The sequence below is a fragment of the Callithrix jacchus genome, chromosome X (assembly GCF_049354715.1).
Source record: "Callithrix jacchus isolate 240 chromosome X, calJac240_pri, whole genome shotgun sequence".
Lineage (NCBI taxonomy): Eukaryota > Metazoa > Chordata > Mammalia > Primates > Cebidae > Callithrix > Callithrix jacchus.
In genome coordinates, this window is record NC_133524.1 from 108,148,474 (window position 1) to 108,166,972 (window position 18,499).

The window sequence follows — 18,499 nt, forward strand, 5'->3', positions numbered from 1 at the left end:
TTTAAAATGTTGTCTTGAATCCTGAAAAGTATTAAATGTATAAGGTTGTAGAGAGGCTGTCACATAGGTTCATAGATACCTTAGAACATCTGAGTTTTGGGGAAAGTTATAAAAAATGGGTTCTTGAAATTCTGTAATTCTTAATATTCACTTGCTACACATAAAACCAATTTTGTTAAACACATGACATTTATTTGTAGTTGAAACTAATTGAGGTAAGTGAACCAATTCAGGTTTTACTGTTTCAGTAATTGTTTTCCCAATAATCACCACCACTTTTGAGTTTACTTTTTTTCTTTGGCCGCTGGGGGTGGGGGGATCTTGGGAACAAGAAAATCTGACTATTGAACTGCTGTTTGTTTAGTTTTTTCCCGGTAGGTATTTCTTGTCACTGAGTAGACCTTTTGTGAAGGGGGTGGGGTCATTACAAACAATATTGAGGTTAAACTGAATCAGTTCTTACAAATTCAGACCAGTCAGTGAACAAAAATGTTAAGATCTATTCTAGCCAAATATTGGTTTGTAGTATTGATTTATTAGTGCTATATAGATGGTCAGTCCCGTCACATAATTAGCAAATCTTTCTTGCAGAACTTTTGGCTCTTTCCAAACTAATACAGGTTTTTCAAATTGTTTACAGAATTGTAGAAAAAATTCTACCCTAGTACTAGACTTAAACTAATGTTTTATTTCCTTGCCCTGGTATATTAGCTACATCAAAGAGAACATTTTTCCTTAATAAAAAGCTATTTTATATTCAGTTGTTTTGCTTGTTTTAGCAGTTGAACTTTGTTTTGATTTTGATTCCTTTTAGCTCTGCTAAAATAGCTTCAACTACACAAGAAGTTTTTCCCTTCCTGGCTATTTTGAAACATGGCATGGGGTTTTGTTAATTTACTTCTTTTCCTGTACTCACTGCTTATTTTTTCCAACCTTTTATTATAAAAATCTTTTAAACACAGAATTTGAAGGAATTGTTAACATCCATATATTTACCATCTAGGTTCTGTTCTTAACATTTTCCTATACTTACCTTTTTGAATATCCATCTGTAAGTCCTTATTTTCGATGCATTTCAAAGAAAATTGGAAACCTAAGTACCGTTTACATGTAAACATTTCATGCAGATTGTTAACTAGAGTTCAGTTTTTAAGATTTTTTTTCTTTTGAGGTAAAGTTTACATGCAGTGAAATGCACCAATCTTAAGTGTTGGATGCAGTGAGTTTTGATAAATCACATACTTGTGAAACCAAAGGCCTGATCAAGATAACATCACCCCCAGAAAATCTCTTCATGCTTCTTCCCAAATTCTTCTATCCCCATTCCCCTAGGTAACCATTCTTGGTTCTGATTTCTCACATATCATAGATTAGTTTTCTGTTTTTCTAACTGTGCATAAATGAAATATGCTCTCTTGTGTAAGGCTTCTTTCAGCGTAATGTATTTGGGATTTATCTATGTTGTGTATGTCAAAAATTTATTGCTGAATATTATTTCATTATATGAATATGCCATAGTTTATCTTTTTGATGGACACCTGGGCCACTTCCAGTTTTTTTTAATATTATAAATCTTCTATGGATATTTTTCTGTCTTTTTGTGAGCACATGTTTTCATTTCTCTTGGAATAGAATAGTGTCATAGGTGAGGTGTATGTTTAGTTTTTTTTATAAGAAACTGCAGGATATTTTTCTCAAGTGATTGTACCATTTTAAACTCCCATCAATAATGTATGACAGTTCCAGTTTCTCATTACCATCAGCCTATGGTGGTGTCAGTATTTTTAATTTTAGTCATCCTGGCAGAGGTGTAGTAAGTGGTATCTAATTTACATTTCCCTGATTGTTTTTCCGTATCAAGCATTTTTATGTGCTTGTTCATTTGTGTATCTTTGTGAAGTGTGTTCAAATAATTTGTGTTATTGCATTATAGGAGATCTTTGTATATGCTGGTTGCAAATCTTTGTCAAATATACTTCTTATTTTAATTATCTAGCCAGTGTGTAAATGTTATCATTTATGTTTAAAATAATTAGGCCAGGACTTGCAGGTGAGTTATTTAGCAGAAAGTTAAGCTGTTCTGTCCGATATGCTAACCAGTGCCCTGCTGGTGTAAAAGTTAATCAGTAAAATAAGACCATCAAACTTCTATAATCTGAATTAGTGGAAAGCTAGTTGCTGAAAAGTCTTGTGACTACAAAAAAATCTGAAGAAATGTCACCTGATTCTGAAATTATTGCTCAAATGTACTCAGATTACGCTGGTTTATCATGACCAGCTTAACCTCCGTTTATATGTCTTCTTGCTGGCTCACAGATTCCAACTGTTCTTTGCAATATGTATCATACTTTAAGTACTCAATGAAGAATTATTAATTTCCAGGATCGAGGCTTCTATGGTTTTTTGATATTGTAAGGTATAGCTTTGAAGCTATTGGTCTCTTTACTTCATCATCTCATAGTTCTTATAAATTATTATTAAATTGTTAAATACTAATCAGCTTTGTTTAATGAAAAACATAAAAATTAGAATGTTATTTATTCTCATATACTTTTCAAAATATGTTGGACTCTAGAGGTCTGCTTAGTGTTTCTGCTAGGCATATTGCATTGTGGAATCTGTTGTTCGTAAATGTTAATAATTGGTGGCTACAAATGATTACACTAAAAAAGGGAGGAACATAACAAATTTGAGTTGCCATACATTTTAGGGGAAAAAAGTAAATACTTTATTTTGTTGGTACTGAAGCTAAAAATACACAAAATGATTTTATTGTACAAGATTCTTTTTAATATGTTAAGATTGACACTATGCACTTCTTACAGAAAGTGTTTAAATAAAAGTGATAGTTATTTAAAGAGATTTGCACTTCTAAAATAGTCTTCAAAGCCAATGCCATTTACACAGACAAATTTGGAATTTTTCCTTTTCATGATTTTGCTCGAGATTTATCATTTCAAACTTAAATTTGACACCCTTTCTCTACGGTGATATGTGGTTGGGGCCGCCAACTAGGCTTAGAAGGTGAATTACACATAGCTTGTATTTTCTAGTTTTCTCTTTCCTACTGCCAAATGTTAGCTTGTAGCAGCAGACTGCATTCATTGTTTTGAGTAGAAAGAAACTCCCAGCCCTAATTTCAACCCTGTGTTTGAGAAATCTGGAATAAATAGAATCCTGTGAAGAGTTTAAATATTGTTCTGCTGAACAGTACTTCTGGTGTGCGTTCCTATGTTATAAGAAACAAAAACTAAAATGTCTTTGCTTGATAAGGATGTGTTTATCCATATCTGAAGTTTCCTGGTAAAGTCTGTGTCTTTACTGTTGAAATAAGATACAGTTTTATTTTGATAAAGTAGTAATTTGAAAAGTTAAAGTTAATTTATTGAATTGAATTTCCTTTTACATTAAACCATAGACTAATGTGTTAACCCTTTGGGTTTAGAGGACTTCTCATGTGCTCACACAATATTCATTTTAATGCCATTGGTTCCAATTATCCTGTTAAGGCACTTGAGAATTCTGGCTGCTTTTCCTGCCCAAGTATGTTAAGCACAGTTATCACTCCTTACTGGATTACAGGTTACTTTGCTTTGGGTATTTCAACTTATTGCTTAATCTGCTTTACAAGGAAGTCCTACAAGGTGTGACCACAACATGATGAGGCTAAACTTTAAATACTGTGACTAGATCTTATACAGGGAATACGTAATCTGAATATGTGATTTTCAAATGACCTGAACACATTCAGCTAATTGGCTTCCATTTTGCCATTAGAGACTCTTTCCATTGCTTCTGCCACCATGGTTTCTTATGAGTCCAAAATCTTCCCCTCCATTTTCTATGGAGGCTGGTGGTTTTTCTTTATTGTCTCCCTCCCTGTTAATCGCCTAGTCATCAGAGCCTCTGTGCTATACAGTTTAATTTCCTAAGGATCAAATAAGTTTGAGGTGTCAATTATGAGTTTATTTACAGCATAAGCCATTGGAACCCAATGTATTTTACTATTTAAACACAAATGTTTCAAGAGTTAATCATTATGGTTGTTCCCAAATCATTGAAGGTTCTGTATCTAAATATATTGCCCTTTAAAGTGTTCTTTTCTGGAGGCTATGTGCTTATTCTTGTGAGGCTGCCACTGTTCCAAGCCTATTCGAAACTAGATTCCAGGGTATAAAGAGGAACAAGGATTCTTGAGAGGGTGATGGCGATATTCTATATCTTGATTTTGGCTGGTGCTTCCAGGGACATATACAACTCTGAAAACTCACCAATTTGTACACTTTAAATGGATGCTGGCAATTGTGCATAAATTATTTCTCAATAAAGCTAATTAGGGGAAAAAACTTGATTCCTAAGAGCAATTCCAGGTCACTTTACAAATCCCACAAGAGACAGTCTCATTATTTTATAATTGTGTCTATCAAGGTGCCTATTGTGTAATAGCACTTGAAAAAAAATTTTTTTAACTAGAGAAAGTGGTACTCAGCTTGACCACCCCATCTTTTACCAAATGTGGATCTAAAATTACTTTTGACCATTTCTAAATTTCTAAAAATTAAATATTAGAGGATCATGATTTTCTACCATTGAGGATATTCAGAGATTATATTGTGGACTTTGAAAATCATTTCAAAAGCAGAAGTACAAAGTCGGTTGAGCAATGGCAGCATCATTAGAATATGGGTGTGACTTTTTAAGGTGACTACTTTAAAGGACCATATTCATTTGAGTGCATAAGTTCTGGTATGTTTATGAAAATATCAGTCATTATCCTATTTTATGTTTATTTCAAATTTATAAGGCTAAAAGATGATAGCAAGTATATAATCTGGCTTTTTGCCATAGTACCCTTCCTTAATTTTAGCTTTCATTTCTCTTTGATGCTGTTTTCATAAACGCACTTTATTTCTTAGATGAAATTTGAAGAAAGTGATCTTTCCAATAATTGCCTAACATGTACATATTTATGAAAGCCCATTTGTGAAACTGCACTATGAGTTTAGTGTGTTGAACTTATATTTATAGTGATCCCAAGGTTGAGAACTTGTTAATATCTGAAATTCAACCCAAATATGACCTAAAATTTGAAAAATGATTTGGAAGTGGTTCTGTTTTCATATATTGTTGCAGTTTTTGAATTTTATTAAAGGAGAAATGGTGGTGTTAATGTTTTAATTAACCATTTTAAATTACATTTTAAAATCAGATGACTCATCTCAATTTGGTCATCCAAAAAATTGACAATTTGGTGGTTTAGCCCCATGTTTTAAAGTACATATCCTCACTCGTCCTTACTTCAAAAGCTTTTCCAACCATCTCTTTACTACACTATCACCATCTAAGTTTCCCAATCCCATAAAAAATCCAAAGCCTCCTTTATTCCTTACAAGGGTCAGCTTTAAGAATTGTGTAAGACTGGAGGACTGTACAGAGGGTTCTTAGGTTGGAAGGCAGTTGGTGGCAATGAGTATTTTGGGAATGAATATATTGAACTTCTGGGAAAAAATATAAAATGGCCAAACTCAGCTTAATTGCACTTTCAAGTGGCTGGCTACCTTAGGTTTAAATAAAAGGCACATTTCCACCTATTCGATCAAGTGCTACTGAGAACAGTGCCTTTTGTGTGCATGTGTGTAAACTCCTGGGATGTTAAGATGCCCCCAAACCTGCTAAAGTCAAAGGGCAAATATGCTGAAAAATGGTGAAAATGACCTTCACGTTGCCAGCCATTCTTACCTACTTCCTCAGTTAGTCTTTTTTGATTCTATCAAGTCACTTAGAGTTATAAAGAAAGTTTTTTGAGGGGGAGAAGAGTAGGACAGATACATGCTACTTTCATGGGTGTTTAACAGTTGATTACAATGATCAAAAGTTGTGGGCTGTTTATGTTCCTACAGAAATTGTTTGCCTTTATTTGTGTAGTAACAGGAAGCCTCTAGAGCATTCACAGCTTTTCACATCATATAAGAAAACTAGCTTTTTGGCATAAGGGTATTCTACTTAGTTTTATATTTAAGTATTATAATTCTTAATATGTATATGTCTCTTAGGTACAACAAACATTGATGGTATATCTTTAGAAAAAGAATGAACACAACTCAGATTCAATAATCAAGTACCAGATACAAATCCACTCAAGTTGGGGATAACACAAATACTGAGCCTAAAGATGCTAGAGCACCTTGACTTGCTGCCTTTATCATTCCAGTAGTTAACTCTGTTTCTTAAACATTCCATTTTTTAAAAGTAAAGCTCTCACAAGGCACCCACTAACACCTCCTCTGGATCACCATGCCATAGATGAAAATTCTAGGCTACATACCAGCATATGAATGAGTATTAACACTTCCAAGTATGTACCAAATCTCAGGTATACAATAAATCTGAAATATGCAGACTTTATTTTGCCAAAAGTATGTATTTAAAAATTTTCCAGTTAATTTATTCTGACCTAAATGCGTTTTTTAACAAAACTAGGAACCTCAGATCTTGATAGCTCTCAATATAAAAGTGCTACAGAAGATGCTATCATGGCAGTTCATTTTGGCAGTTCCTCACACCTCAGGAAATGTCTCCATTGAAAAGTTATTCCTGCTTCCCTCTCTTTAAAATGATCTAGTAATTACCTAAAGGGATAAAGAGCCAAAGGCAGAACAATTAAATGCTATTAAGTTTTGTTATATGTGTGTATGTATATACACAGACATGTTCTCACTTTTACAGACATACCCCAGAAGGCAGAGCAAGCCCAAACTGACATCTGTTGGAAAAAAGTTACTGGAAGGTTTATTGGAAATATAACGGCAACGATGTTTTTCTGTGCTAAAGTAAAGCTCACTTTTATTTGGGGTACTCAGTTCCCACTAGTGAGTTCTACACCAGCAAGTTGGCTATTTGGAGCAATTATCTAGATAAAGCAAACCAAATAATCTAAAATATTCAGTTTTGAGGCAAAGTTGCAGGGGTTGAAGGTAGGGAAATCTGGGAAGTAGGTATGAAGAGGTTATTTAAATGATCTGAACACTTGGATCAATTTGCATTGACTACGTCTATATGAGCAATCTTTTGAAAACTTGATTACCAATAAAATATGCTAAATTTTTCTTAGGTACCTTTATTTTTATTTATTTTTGAGACAGAGTCTTGCTCTGGCTGGAGTACAGTGGCATAATCTCAGCTCACTGCAACCTCCGCCTCCCAGGTTCAAGCGATTCTCATGCCTCAGCCTCCCGAGTAGCTGAGACTACCGGCGTGCACCACCATGCCCAGCTAATTTTTGTATTTTTAGTAGAGACAGGTTTCACCATGTTGGCCAAACTGATCTCAAACTCCTGGACTCAAATGAACTGCCCACTTCGGCCTCCAAAAGTGCTGGGATTATAGGAGTGAGCCACCATGCACAACTCACTTTTTTTTTTTAGCTATTTTAAACAAAGGATTTGCTGCCTATCTTCAAGTACTCTTTACCTGATGATTTCACAAACCAAAGTCTGGGCCACTAAAACTATCAGTCAAAACATCACTCGAGTTTCACCCACGATGCAACATGAATGCCAATGGTTATTTGTATTTTCAGGCTAAGGTATGGCCTCATATTTACCTCTGAAGTTCCCACTGAAGTTTTCAGAGGAGGTTTGTACTGCCATAACTATAAAGTTCTTTTCTGGAAAAGGTATTAAGTCATTTGAAAAATGGAGGCCTTCATTTTTTAAAAAAAATTAAAGGCCGGGCGCGGTGGCTCAAGCCTGTAATCCCAGCACTTTGGGAGGCCGAGGTGGGTGGATCATGAGGTCAAGAGATTGAGACCATCCTGGTCAACATGGTGAAACCCCGTCTCTACTAAAAATACAAAAAATTAGCTGGGCATGGTGGCGCGTGCCTGTAATCCCAGCTACTCAGGGGGCTGAGGCAGGCGAATTGCCTGAACCCAGGAGGCAGAAGTTGCTGTGAGCCGAGATCGCGCCATTGCAAGCCAGCCTGGGTAACTAGTGAAACTCCGTCTCAAAAAAAAAAAAAAAAAAAAAAGTCAAAAAAAAAAATCAAATTGCAGGCACAGTGGAATAAAAAATTATTCTGGGAGGCAGAATGGAATTTTTTAATATCTCCATTTAAGTAGACAGAAGCATAACTTGGAGCATATATATCCCTGTAAAGTTTGGCATCTTCCAAAAATGATTTTAAATTTAGAAACTTTCCTCTATTTTTGTATTTCATTGGACTTAAAGCTAGAGGTGGAGGAGATACTTAAACAATGGTCACTTTCTAATACAATTCACATTTTATTTTTAATTTTTACCCTCATTAGGGAGACTTTATGAGATCAAATAAATGAATCCAAGGTTCCTGGAAGTGATAAGCCAACTGTAATGTAGGTGGACCATGATATGGATATTTTAGATAAGTAGTAAATGATTTTTGTATTATTTGTGTTTAATTTTGCAGTACATTTTTTTACTTTACATTTAAATAGTCTGAAGTTTTTGGAGTTCACAGCATTCTGGAGTTCACAATGGGAAAATGAAGTGGCCATTACAGATACCACAACAAAAGGGTATCTGTAATGGCCACTTCATTTTCACATTGCCTATATATAACATACATGCTTACTAATAAATGTCTTCTGTAATCTAGAAGATTTCAGTTTACCGACCAGTTCTGTAACCTTGAGCAAGTCATTGTCTTTCTCTGGGCTTATTTTCTATTTGTAAAACATGAGGTTGGAATAGAGTAAATCTTTTATAAAATTCTCTTTTAGTTCTTAACTTTTTATGTTTTTAAGTTTACTGTCAAGTTGGCTTATAATTCCTCTAGGGTCAGAGGATATACCTAAGCATTTTCACTTGAAATACCTTTTGTGATATCTGATCAAGAGAGTAAGGAGGTGAACAAAATCTCTTTCCTTTCCTACTTTGTAATGAATTAGAGTTAATAAAAATGTTGGTGTCACCAACATGGAAGTTAGGGCAACAGCTGTTTAGCTTTAACCCCTATCCTAAAGGAGGCTTCACTATAGCTAGTAAAGTCTTAAGCCCAAGTCACAACAACGATAACCCTGAGAAGATCTGAAAAGGAATGTCCTCCTGTGACATATGACACTGGTTCTTTCAGCAGTAGAGATTGATTTACACATAGGATGTCTTTAGAATATAACAGAAGACTTTTGGAATACAGTTCCATGTCTGGCTAGCCTGTTTTCTGATGAGTTGATATGGTCACTGCTAGAACAATTATACATAAGTTTTCAGAAGTGATATACATTTCTGAGAAAAACGTGTTTTTCTTTTTATGAAATAGGGTTATATGCTATTTCTTTTGGTGCTGTTAATATGAGTTAGAAATATAGCCCATGTTCTATTATTATTCAAAGTGAATTTGACAATTTGGAAAGCTGAATCTATAACTTCAGAAACCTTTCTGGAAAGTAACCTATTATAAAATGTCAAGGACATTTATGACAGTCTCAGTGAAGCAGGGGAGAAATTGATTTGAGTGAAAACCCACTTCAGATATGATCAAGGAATTATTTTGGGACAACCTCTTGCCAAATGAATCTTGATGCAGCTTTTTCACTTGATCACTTTTCCCTGGGTCTGAGGCTTTATTCTTCAAAACCTCCTCCTATTTCTGGCCCTTCCCCCTCCATTTGGCTCTTCTCTAGGCTATTGAAAGAGATGGAAATCCAAATAACAGAAATCACACTATCAAAAGCAACTTTGGAGGCATATTTGCAGTGTTTGAAAATTCCTCATTTCTCTTTTACCAGAAATTACATACATTAATCTAAATGGATTCCTATTGGTGTTGACATTTAAAGGAGCAGGGTGACACCTAACTATTTTACTTTTCTGGGCTATACACTATTAATTTAATCTGTAGGATTCAGACCTAAAGTTTTTTCAGGTCATATGTTAGAATCTAAATTGAGGAAACCTTTGAGCTAATGTTGGTAAAAACCGTCCTTGCTCAGCTTGTTCTGAGTGGTTATCAGGTCTAAAATGATGATCATATGCATTATGGACTTTATTTTTTAACTTGAACCACTGTATTCTGATGAGGTACTCTTAAGCTGTGGAAAAGAATTTATACAGCTTTCTTTGAAGACAGTAGAATTTGGATCACGTTTATGATTCCATGAATCCACTAGGGTTGTTATGTTTTATATTTAACATAATTTACACATGCAATTCCACTGCCCCAATGAATATTAAAACTGCAATGTGAATTAGGTTATCTCGACCTAAAATTGCCATTTTATAAAGCAATTAATTAAAATTAAGATGCTCTTTTCTCATATTTTGACACTTCAGCAATATGACATTTTTCTGATAAAATATTTCAAATTCAGGCTTTTATCTTAGAAATGCTTTGATAGCAATGATAATTAAAACTATCAACAGACTAGGACCCGACAAATGTGACAACTATTTTTCTTGCCAATGTATGAGATGTAGTGACTACTGGTTAGAGTGTAGTAGAAGTTTTTGAAAAACAGCACAAATTCTAAATACTAATTTTGATACTATCAAATTTTAAAATGTAAGATAACTGAAACACACAAACACAGGAAAAGATTTCACCTAACTTATTAGATATAACATATACTATGGGGTAAATATTTCAGTGGCACATATTAGGAAACTAACACATCTTTAAGAAACAAGAAAACTCAACAGCCCCCACAATAAGAAGTTGTAGTGTTTAAGAACGAAACAAGTCACTTATACCTAGAAACTACAAGCTGACAATTCTTTGGAATCTCTTCAGCCTCCCTTTGATGCTGTTCATTGAACTGCATGGGCAGCGTGTAGCACTGAATGGCAACAAAGATAGGCAGGGTAGTTTGCCTTGTCTGACAGCTGGTGGGGACTGCTGACCACATCCCTCAGCTCTGTGGGAAAATGGCATGAAATCCTGAGGATGGTCAGGAATCTGTGTGGCAGCAACAGCAAGGTGGCACCTGGGTCTTCAAGGAAGCATAAGTAATAAAAGCAAAGCAAAAGGGTGAAGCACCCAACTGCACCTCTGCTGATGAGGTGCAACACCCTTTCAGTTGGTTGTAAGATGGACTTAGCATTTATAGGTATAAAAAGGCAAAAAATAATGAAAATAATAAAAATGAAGAATGTGGCTATAAAAGATGGTGCAAATAGGAGTTTCACTCTCCTTTTTGGGGGTCAGGGGCAGTAAGGGAATCATATTTTGTGTCACCTCTGAGAGCAAGGAAATGACAAATTTCTGTTGAGTTCCAGAACAGATGATAAGGACTTGACTTAGAGCCGAGTTGTAACTTGTTCTTCCTGTCCATCACCCCATTTGTGCATGAGCAAGTCACAAGCCTCTCCCCAAGTTTCAAATACATCCTCTGAGGAGTCTAAAAGTTTAGAATTTGAGGAGCAGATGCTGGATGCACAGTGAAGAGAGCTGGAACAGGCTAGAGGGCATTCACTGCTCTGAGCAGCGCCCTGGACTTCACCTAATTCTACCTCACTGAGGTTAATTTCACTTTGAGCACAGGCCTCTGCTTTCCCTTTCTCCATCTGAGAATATCTGATGTCCTGCCACATACAGTGCTGCTGAACAATTCCACCAGAAATTGTGTACATTGGCTCTGAACTGGATTCAGACATATGACCATTAAATTTGGAGAATAGGAGACCCAGTTTCTTGAGAGAAGGACCCATGAAGGAGCGTTTGCTTGATGACTCAGCTTTTGACTTTCCCTGGGCACCACTGGATCTTGGCATGGTTCTGATGAGAGGTGGCCCATGGCAAGCCTTTTTCTTGCAGCCTAAATTAAAAGAGACACTCTTGGATTTGGCCCGAGCCCCACCACTGCCATCATTAGTATCATCTCTCTGAGAGAGTTCAGTGCTGCTAGTGGAAAAGCTTCTCCTTGGGTGTTTTCTATTTCCCAAGAGGTCAAGAACTTCATATCGAAAGCTGGAGATGTCTTGCTTTAATTCCTAGGAAAAGAGAAGTGACACATTATGTCAGGAAGCTTGATCTTTATTTCAAAGTAGGCACATTAGATACTTTTGGAATGCTCCAGGTTTTCGCCTAGTAGAAAATCACAAAATTCGAGAAAAATCTGATTAGGACACTGGCTCTTACAGGTGTCTGCATATAAAAGATATGCATATTCCTACTGAAGAAGAAAAAGCTTTAGGACTCTAAGAAGTGAAACTAGCGAACTGGAATGTCAGGTAATGAGACTGCTGTTTTAAGACTTGTTCAAGTCTCCATGAAATGTCTTCTATCTCCAACTGGCTGCTCACATACTGGGTTGAGACTTGTTCATGTCTCCATGAAACGTCTTCTATCTCCAACTGGCTGCTTACATACTGGGTTGTTCCTTTAAAAGTCAAGCTGAAATCTGTTTATGTTCTTCCCCTGCTTAAAACTTGTTACTAATCTGTCACTGACTTTAGGAGAAAGTAGAAATGCCTTACCATGGACTACAAGGTTTTTCAAGCCCTAGTACCGGTTGCTTTCTCCAGTTCCATCTTTCTACCCTTTTCCCAGGCTCTCTACTGGACACATTCTCCCTTGCCTCTGGGCCATTGCCTGTGCTGTTCTCTCTGTCTAGAACACTCTTCTCCCCAACTCCGTTTTATTTGGCTGGCTTCTCTTTCAAGCCTCGGCTTAAGCATCACTTCCTTTGAAAAGTCTATATTGACTACCAAGTCTCAGGTGAGTGTCCCTCCTCTCTGTGTTTCCACAGTGTCCTGTGTTTAACCTGTCAGAATATACAATTGTTCATTACCCTATACTATTGTTTGTCATGCCTTGAAAGTAGGAGTTGGTTAGATCTTGCTCCCCACTGTACCAGAGCACTTAGCACTTATGTGCTTGAAACAGCAGACCTTTGGTAGATGAATTATGTCTATGAATAAGGATAATGGCCTTCCTATGTGCTTTAGAAAATATAGTTGTGTTCTAGGATAGGATTTCTCAACCTCGGCACTGTTGATGTTGGGCTGGATAATTCTTGTTGTGGGAAGCTGTCCTATTCATTTTAGGAAGGTTAGTAGCAACTTTGTCTTTACTGTCCAGATGCCAGCCTGACAACCAAAAATATCTCCAGACAGTGCCAAATGTGATCTTGGGACAAAATTGCCCCTGGTTGAAAACATTTGTTTTAGGCTAATGCCACTAGTAGAATTTTCATGTTTAATGGTAGAGTTTCTTAAGACCTTAGATTTAATAACAGATTTTTTAGTCTTACATTTTTTAAGTAAAGAAGATCTTTAAGTCTCCAGGCATCTTCCCTTTGCTTCCCATTCCCTCACCACCATGCATCCTTACCATATCATTTAAAGCATTCAATGTCCACACTGAGAAACACCCAGAATATTAAAAGAATGCATACAGAGGATTTCTTTCATTCCTAACACTGATTGTGGTGGGACATACATTGCTAAAATCTCTCCATCTACTGGATGAGAGACAATTCTAAGAGAGAAAGCATTGTAATTGGCTTTGCTATATTGTAAGCAGATGAAATTCTATCACTAGAAACCTCACATACTGTGAAGATTAAATGATGCTTATATATGTAAAATGAGAAACCACTTCATGATTAAATTACCTTAAAATTTTCTTCTGTTAGCCCCTCATTTGTTTTGGAATTTCTTATCATAGCAGCCACATATCTTTTGACTAAATTCCTGATAACTTCCTGGAATTAAAAAAAAACAAACCATGAAGCATTCAGTTTTTTCTCAGACTTTCAGTAAAATAAGAAACTTACATAGGATATAAAATGTGCTTAGACCTTCTTTGCAGTAGAAAATCCTCACAGGATCCAGCCTTTTATTGTAAAAAATGAGTTAAGTCCATTAGCTAAACAACTATTACGTCTCTGAATTCAGTGGGAGAATCAAATTCACCCTAAAGGAAATTCTTTTACCCAAGCATAAGGTAAACATGTATTCACATTTATAAAATAACAAGAGTGGAATAATCCTTGCGTGGTCATACAGTTAACATTCTTTTCCTTTAGGATAGATTACACATTAACATTCCTAGTAAAATGAGAGGTATTTTTTCTCCTTTTATAAAATTAAGAGAGTCTTCTTCAGAGTCACTAAGTCTGCTGATTTTAATGTCCACTAATTACATAGTGAAGATATTTTTTGCATAGTCAATCTACACTTCTCATTTACAGGAATGTCCTCTTTGCAGTTAGCCTCCAGGGGAATGGTCTACACATGATCACTACAATTTGTATTAGTGATGGTGATGATGATAGCTACAACTTATTGCAATGAAACACATGCACATATACATATTATACATACTCATCACTCAATTTTCACAACTCTGTAGTTAAGTTTTATTACTATCTCAATGTTACAGATGAGGAATTCAAGGCTCAATGAGGCTTACTCATCCAATGTTACACAACTAGTAAGTGTCAAGATTAGACTTTCATTCTACTTCAGTCTGATTTCAAGGCCAATGGTAATAGTAGCCAATGCTATATTTATTGCTTCTGCTACTATGTGTACTTGAGGAAGTCACTGAGATGTGCAGAAATCCTTTTTTTTTGTTATTGTTGAAGGCTATTAAGCAGAAAATGAAGGCAATGAATCTTGCTTAAGATTTATTATTGTAAAAATAACATTTGGAGGTGGGAGTAGGGAGAGAAGGTTTACATACGAAATACTTTATTTTCTGTTTCTCTTTGTTAGTTATGGCCTAAGGGGAACAAAGTTAGGAGAAGTGACCTATAAAATAAGGATGGATTTCCTACAAATGCTATAGAACATTTTTCTACTTTGGGTTTTTTTCATCAGGACAGTGAGAGATGGTTGTCTCTTATTTGTGATTTGCAAGGAATACTCAAGAGATGTTGTGATATTTGTATGCTTGACTGTTTTCTAGCTGGTGAGAAGAGTGCCCCAATGTTTATTAGGTTTATTACTTTTTTTTAACAAAATGCTGAAGTGCTTCTCTATTTCTTTGATTAAAGTCATGTTGTAATTTATCAAGATCTAAGTTCCTGACATTCAGATAAGCTTTTACTTCATTGAGGTTAGTTGCCTACAGTTATATATTTCCATTGCCCTATGTACTTTTTCCTCATGGCAGTTTTTATCCTTGTAATCACTTAATTTTAATACAATACCTTGGTATACTCTGGGGATTGGTCCCAGGACCCCTGCCCCATGTACCAAAATCCATGCATACTTGAGTCCTGCAGTCATCTTGCAAGACCTGCAGATACAAAAAATCTGCCCTTTTGTATATGTGGATTTTACATCCCATGAATACTATATTTTTTATTTGCACTTGGCTGAAAAAATCTGCCTATAAGTCGATCTACACAGTTCGAACCTCTATTGATCAAGAGTTAACTATAATTTTAATGACTTGTTATTTTATCCCTGCTAGATAATAAATTTCATAAGAGCAGAAACATTGCGTCTTTTTTGTTCCTAGTCATTTTTCTAGTATCTAGCATAGTGTTTGGTGTACAGTAGGTACTCATATATTTAACTGACCAACCACAAATTCTATTTTATGTAATTTCAAAAAAGACAACTTGTTGCTAATCAAGCTGAGGGATTGCATAAGGGCCATGAACAAGATTATAAAGCAGGTGATTCCACTTGAAAGAGGTACTTCAGCCTTTGATAAATTATAGCCTTTTCAAGCCTCCTATCCCAGTCAAATGGGATCCTGTCCAGAAACAGCCAGAGTGGAGTTTGTTTCTCTTCCACAGAACCAACCAACAACTATTGTGCTTCATCCCTGTGAGGAAGTTTTACCTGATAATGTTGATTTTGTATCAGACTGTCTGCATTGCGATCCTGTAATTGAAAATAGACAGAGATGTTACATCAGCGGTCTCCCAGCACCCTAGCCACCCATCTGAATTTATTTCTAAATATTAGGACTGGAGAATGATACAGGAGCTCCTGCCTGACAAACCCCCAAAGCAAATGTATATTGGAATTACTTTATGATGTTGAAAATAGTATCACAAAGGAGAGAAGGGAGGAAACAGTTTTGTTTAAAAAGATCCATAATTTTGGCCAGGCACAGTGGCTCATGCCTGTAATCTCAGCACTTTGGGAGGCCAAGACAGGCGGATCACCTGAGGTCAGGAGTTCAAGAGCCTGGCCAACATGGTGAAAACCCGTCTCTACTAAAAATACAAAAAAATTGGCCAGGCGTGGTGACTCACACCTGTAATCCCAGAACTTTAGGAGGCCGAGGTGGGTGGATTGCGAGGTCAGGTGTTTGAGACCAGCCTGGCAAACATGGCAAAACCTCATCTCTACTAAAAATACAAAAATTAGCCAGGCATGATGGTGCTCACCTGTAGTCCCAGCTACTTGGGAGGCTGAGGCAGGAGAATCACTTGAACCAGGAGGCAGAGGTTGCAGTGAGCCGAGATCGCACCACTGCACTCCAGCCTGGTGACAGAGCAAGACTCCGTCTCAAAACAAAAACAAAAATTAGCCAGGCGTGATGGCAGATGCCTGTAATCCCAGCTATTGGGGAGGCTGGGGCACGAGAATTGCTTGAACCTGGGTGGCAGAGGTTGACAGTGAGCTGAGACCGTGGCATTGCACTCCAGCCTGGGCGACAGACCGACTCCGTCTCAAAAAAAAAAAAAAAAAAGATTCATAATTTTTAAAAGTCTTACTGTGAAGCTTCTCAAGTTTCGCCTTCTCCGTCTACCATCAGGGTCTCTTTTGGGACAGAAGGTGTTGTTGAACCAGTTACCAAGGTATAGAAATGACTTGGGGCTTGGGATGATGTTGAAAGGAGGTGGCAAAGTGCCACCTTCATCAAAGTAACTCATCCAGAGCTTCGTTCTTGCAAACTTCCACTCAATATCAGCATGATCCTATGAAAGACAAAAGTTCAAGGATTTGGGATGGGAAACTGCACGACATACCCACTTCTCATTCTGAACTTTCTAGTTGCTTCTATAGAGGGCAATATGTCAATAGCTATATAAATTCAAATCATACATACCCTGTCACCCAGTTACTCTACTCTTAGAAATATATCCTATCTATACTTATAAAAATATGTATGTACAGGGCTGTTTACTGTCGTACAGATAATAGTAGCAAAAAAACTGGCAGCAACCTAAATATTCAACAGTAGAACTGGTTAAGTAAATGGTGTTACATCTACAAAATGGTATTAAATATAAATACTAAAATATAGTAGATCCATAAACATATATATGTATATGCATCTGTTCAAGCCCTCTAAATGAATAAAACAATCTAAAGCACAATATATATTATGTACAATGATCCAGTTTATACAACCGGAAAATATTTTATATGACATGCTTACATGTTCTAGACAAGTACACACTAAACTGTCAATAGTAGTTATTTGTAAGGAGTACGATTATGGTGGGAGGCTTTGTTTTTTAAAAAAATTCAACTTTAGCCGGGCGCGGTGGTTCAAGCCTGTAATCCCAGCACTTTGGGAGGCCAAGGCGGGTGGATCACGAGGTAAAGAGATCGAGACCATCCTGGTCAACATGGTGAAACCCCGTCTCTACTAAAAATATAAAAAATTAGCTGGGCACGGTGGCGTGTGCCTGTAATCCCAGCTGCTCAGGAGGCTGAGGCAGGAGAATTGCCTGAACCCAGGAGGCGGAGGTTGCGGTGAGCCGAGATCGTGCCATTGCACTCCAGACTGGGTAACAAGAGCGAAACTCAGTCTCCGAAAAAAAAAAAAAATTCAACTTTATTGAGGCATAATTTACAAAGAATAAGATTCAACAAGTTAAAGTGTTTGATGAGTTTTGACAGGTATATATACCCATGTAACAACCAATATAATCGTAACACACACACACACACACACACCCTTGTGTACATTTCTAAGGTTTTTAAGAGCTGTATTGACTGATGTAACCACTACTACAATAAGGATACACATTTCTATCACCCTCCAAAATTCCCTATTCTTACCTCTTTGTAATCAAACTCGCCCAACTAACCTCTGACAACTGCTGCTCTGTTTTCTGTCCCTAGAGTTTAGCTTTACCAAAATGTCATATAAATGGAATCATGTAGTAGGTAACTTTTTAAGACTGGCTTATTATACTCAACACCTTTGAGATTCATCTGTGTTTTCATATGTATCAATAGCCCATTCAATCATATTGCCGAGTAGTTTTCTATTATATGGATGTACAATGGTTTATTTGTTTACCCACTGAAGAACATTTGGGTTATTTCCAGTTTATAGCAATTATGAGTAAAGCTGCTATGACCATTCATGTACAGGTTTTTGTCTAAACACAGGTTTAATTTTTCTAACTTAAATACCTAGGAGTGGTATTGCTGAATCATGTGTTAAGTGTGTGTTAAACTTTATAATAAACTGCCAAACTGTTTTTCCAGAGTGGCTTTACTGTCTTCAATATTCACTAATTGCTCTATATATTTTTTAGTGCTTGTCAGGTTTTTAAAGTTTACTCATTCTAACAGGTATGCAGTGGGATCTCATT

At 36.4% G+C, this 18,499-nt stretch overlaps 1 protein-coding gene across 2 annotated transcripts in view; it reads right to left on the minus strand.

Annotated features, from left to right (window-relative positions):
* Positions 1 to 8,752: 8,752 nt before the first annotated feature.
* TRPC5 (transient receptor potential cation channel subfamily C member 5) overlaps positions 8,753 to 18,499 on the minus strand; it is a 298,330-nt gene continuing 288,583 nt past the window's right edge. For both annotated transcript variants that reach the window (XM_078363587.1, XM_078363588.1), the window contains 4 exons: positions 16,661 to 16,864; positions 15,777 to 15,818; positions 13,592 to 13,681; positions 8,753 to 11,966 (listed from right to left, as the gene is read on the minus strand). In XM_078363587.1, coding sequence (XP_078219713.1) covers positions 11,274 to 11,966; positions 13,592 to 13,681; positions 15,777 to 15,818; positions 16,661 to 16,864 — 1,029 coding nt within the window. In that variant the 3' untranslated portion in view covers positions 8,753 to 11,273. The remainder of the gene's footprint in view (positions 11,967 to 13,591; positions 13,682 to 15,776; positions 15,819 to 16,660; positions 16,865 to 18,499) is intronic.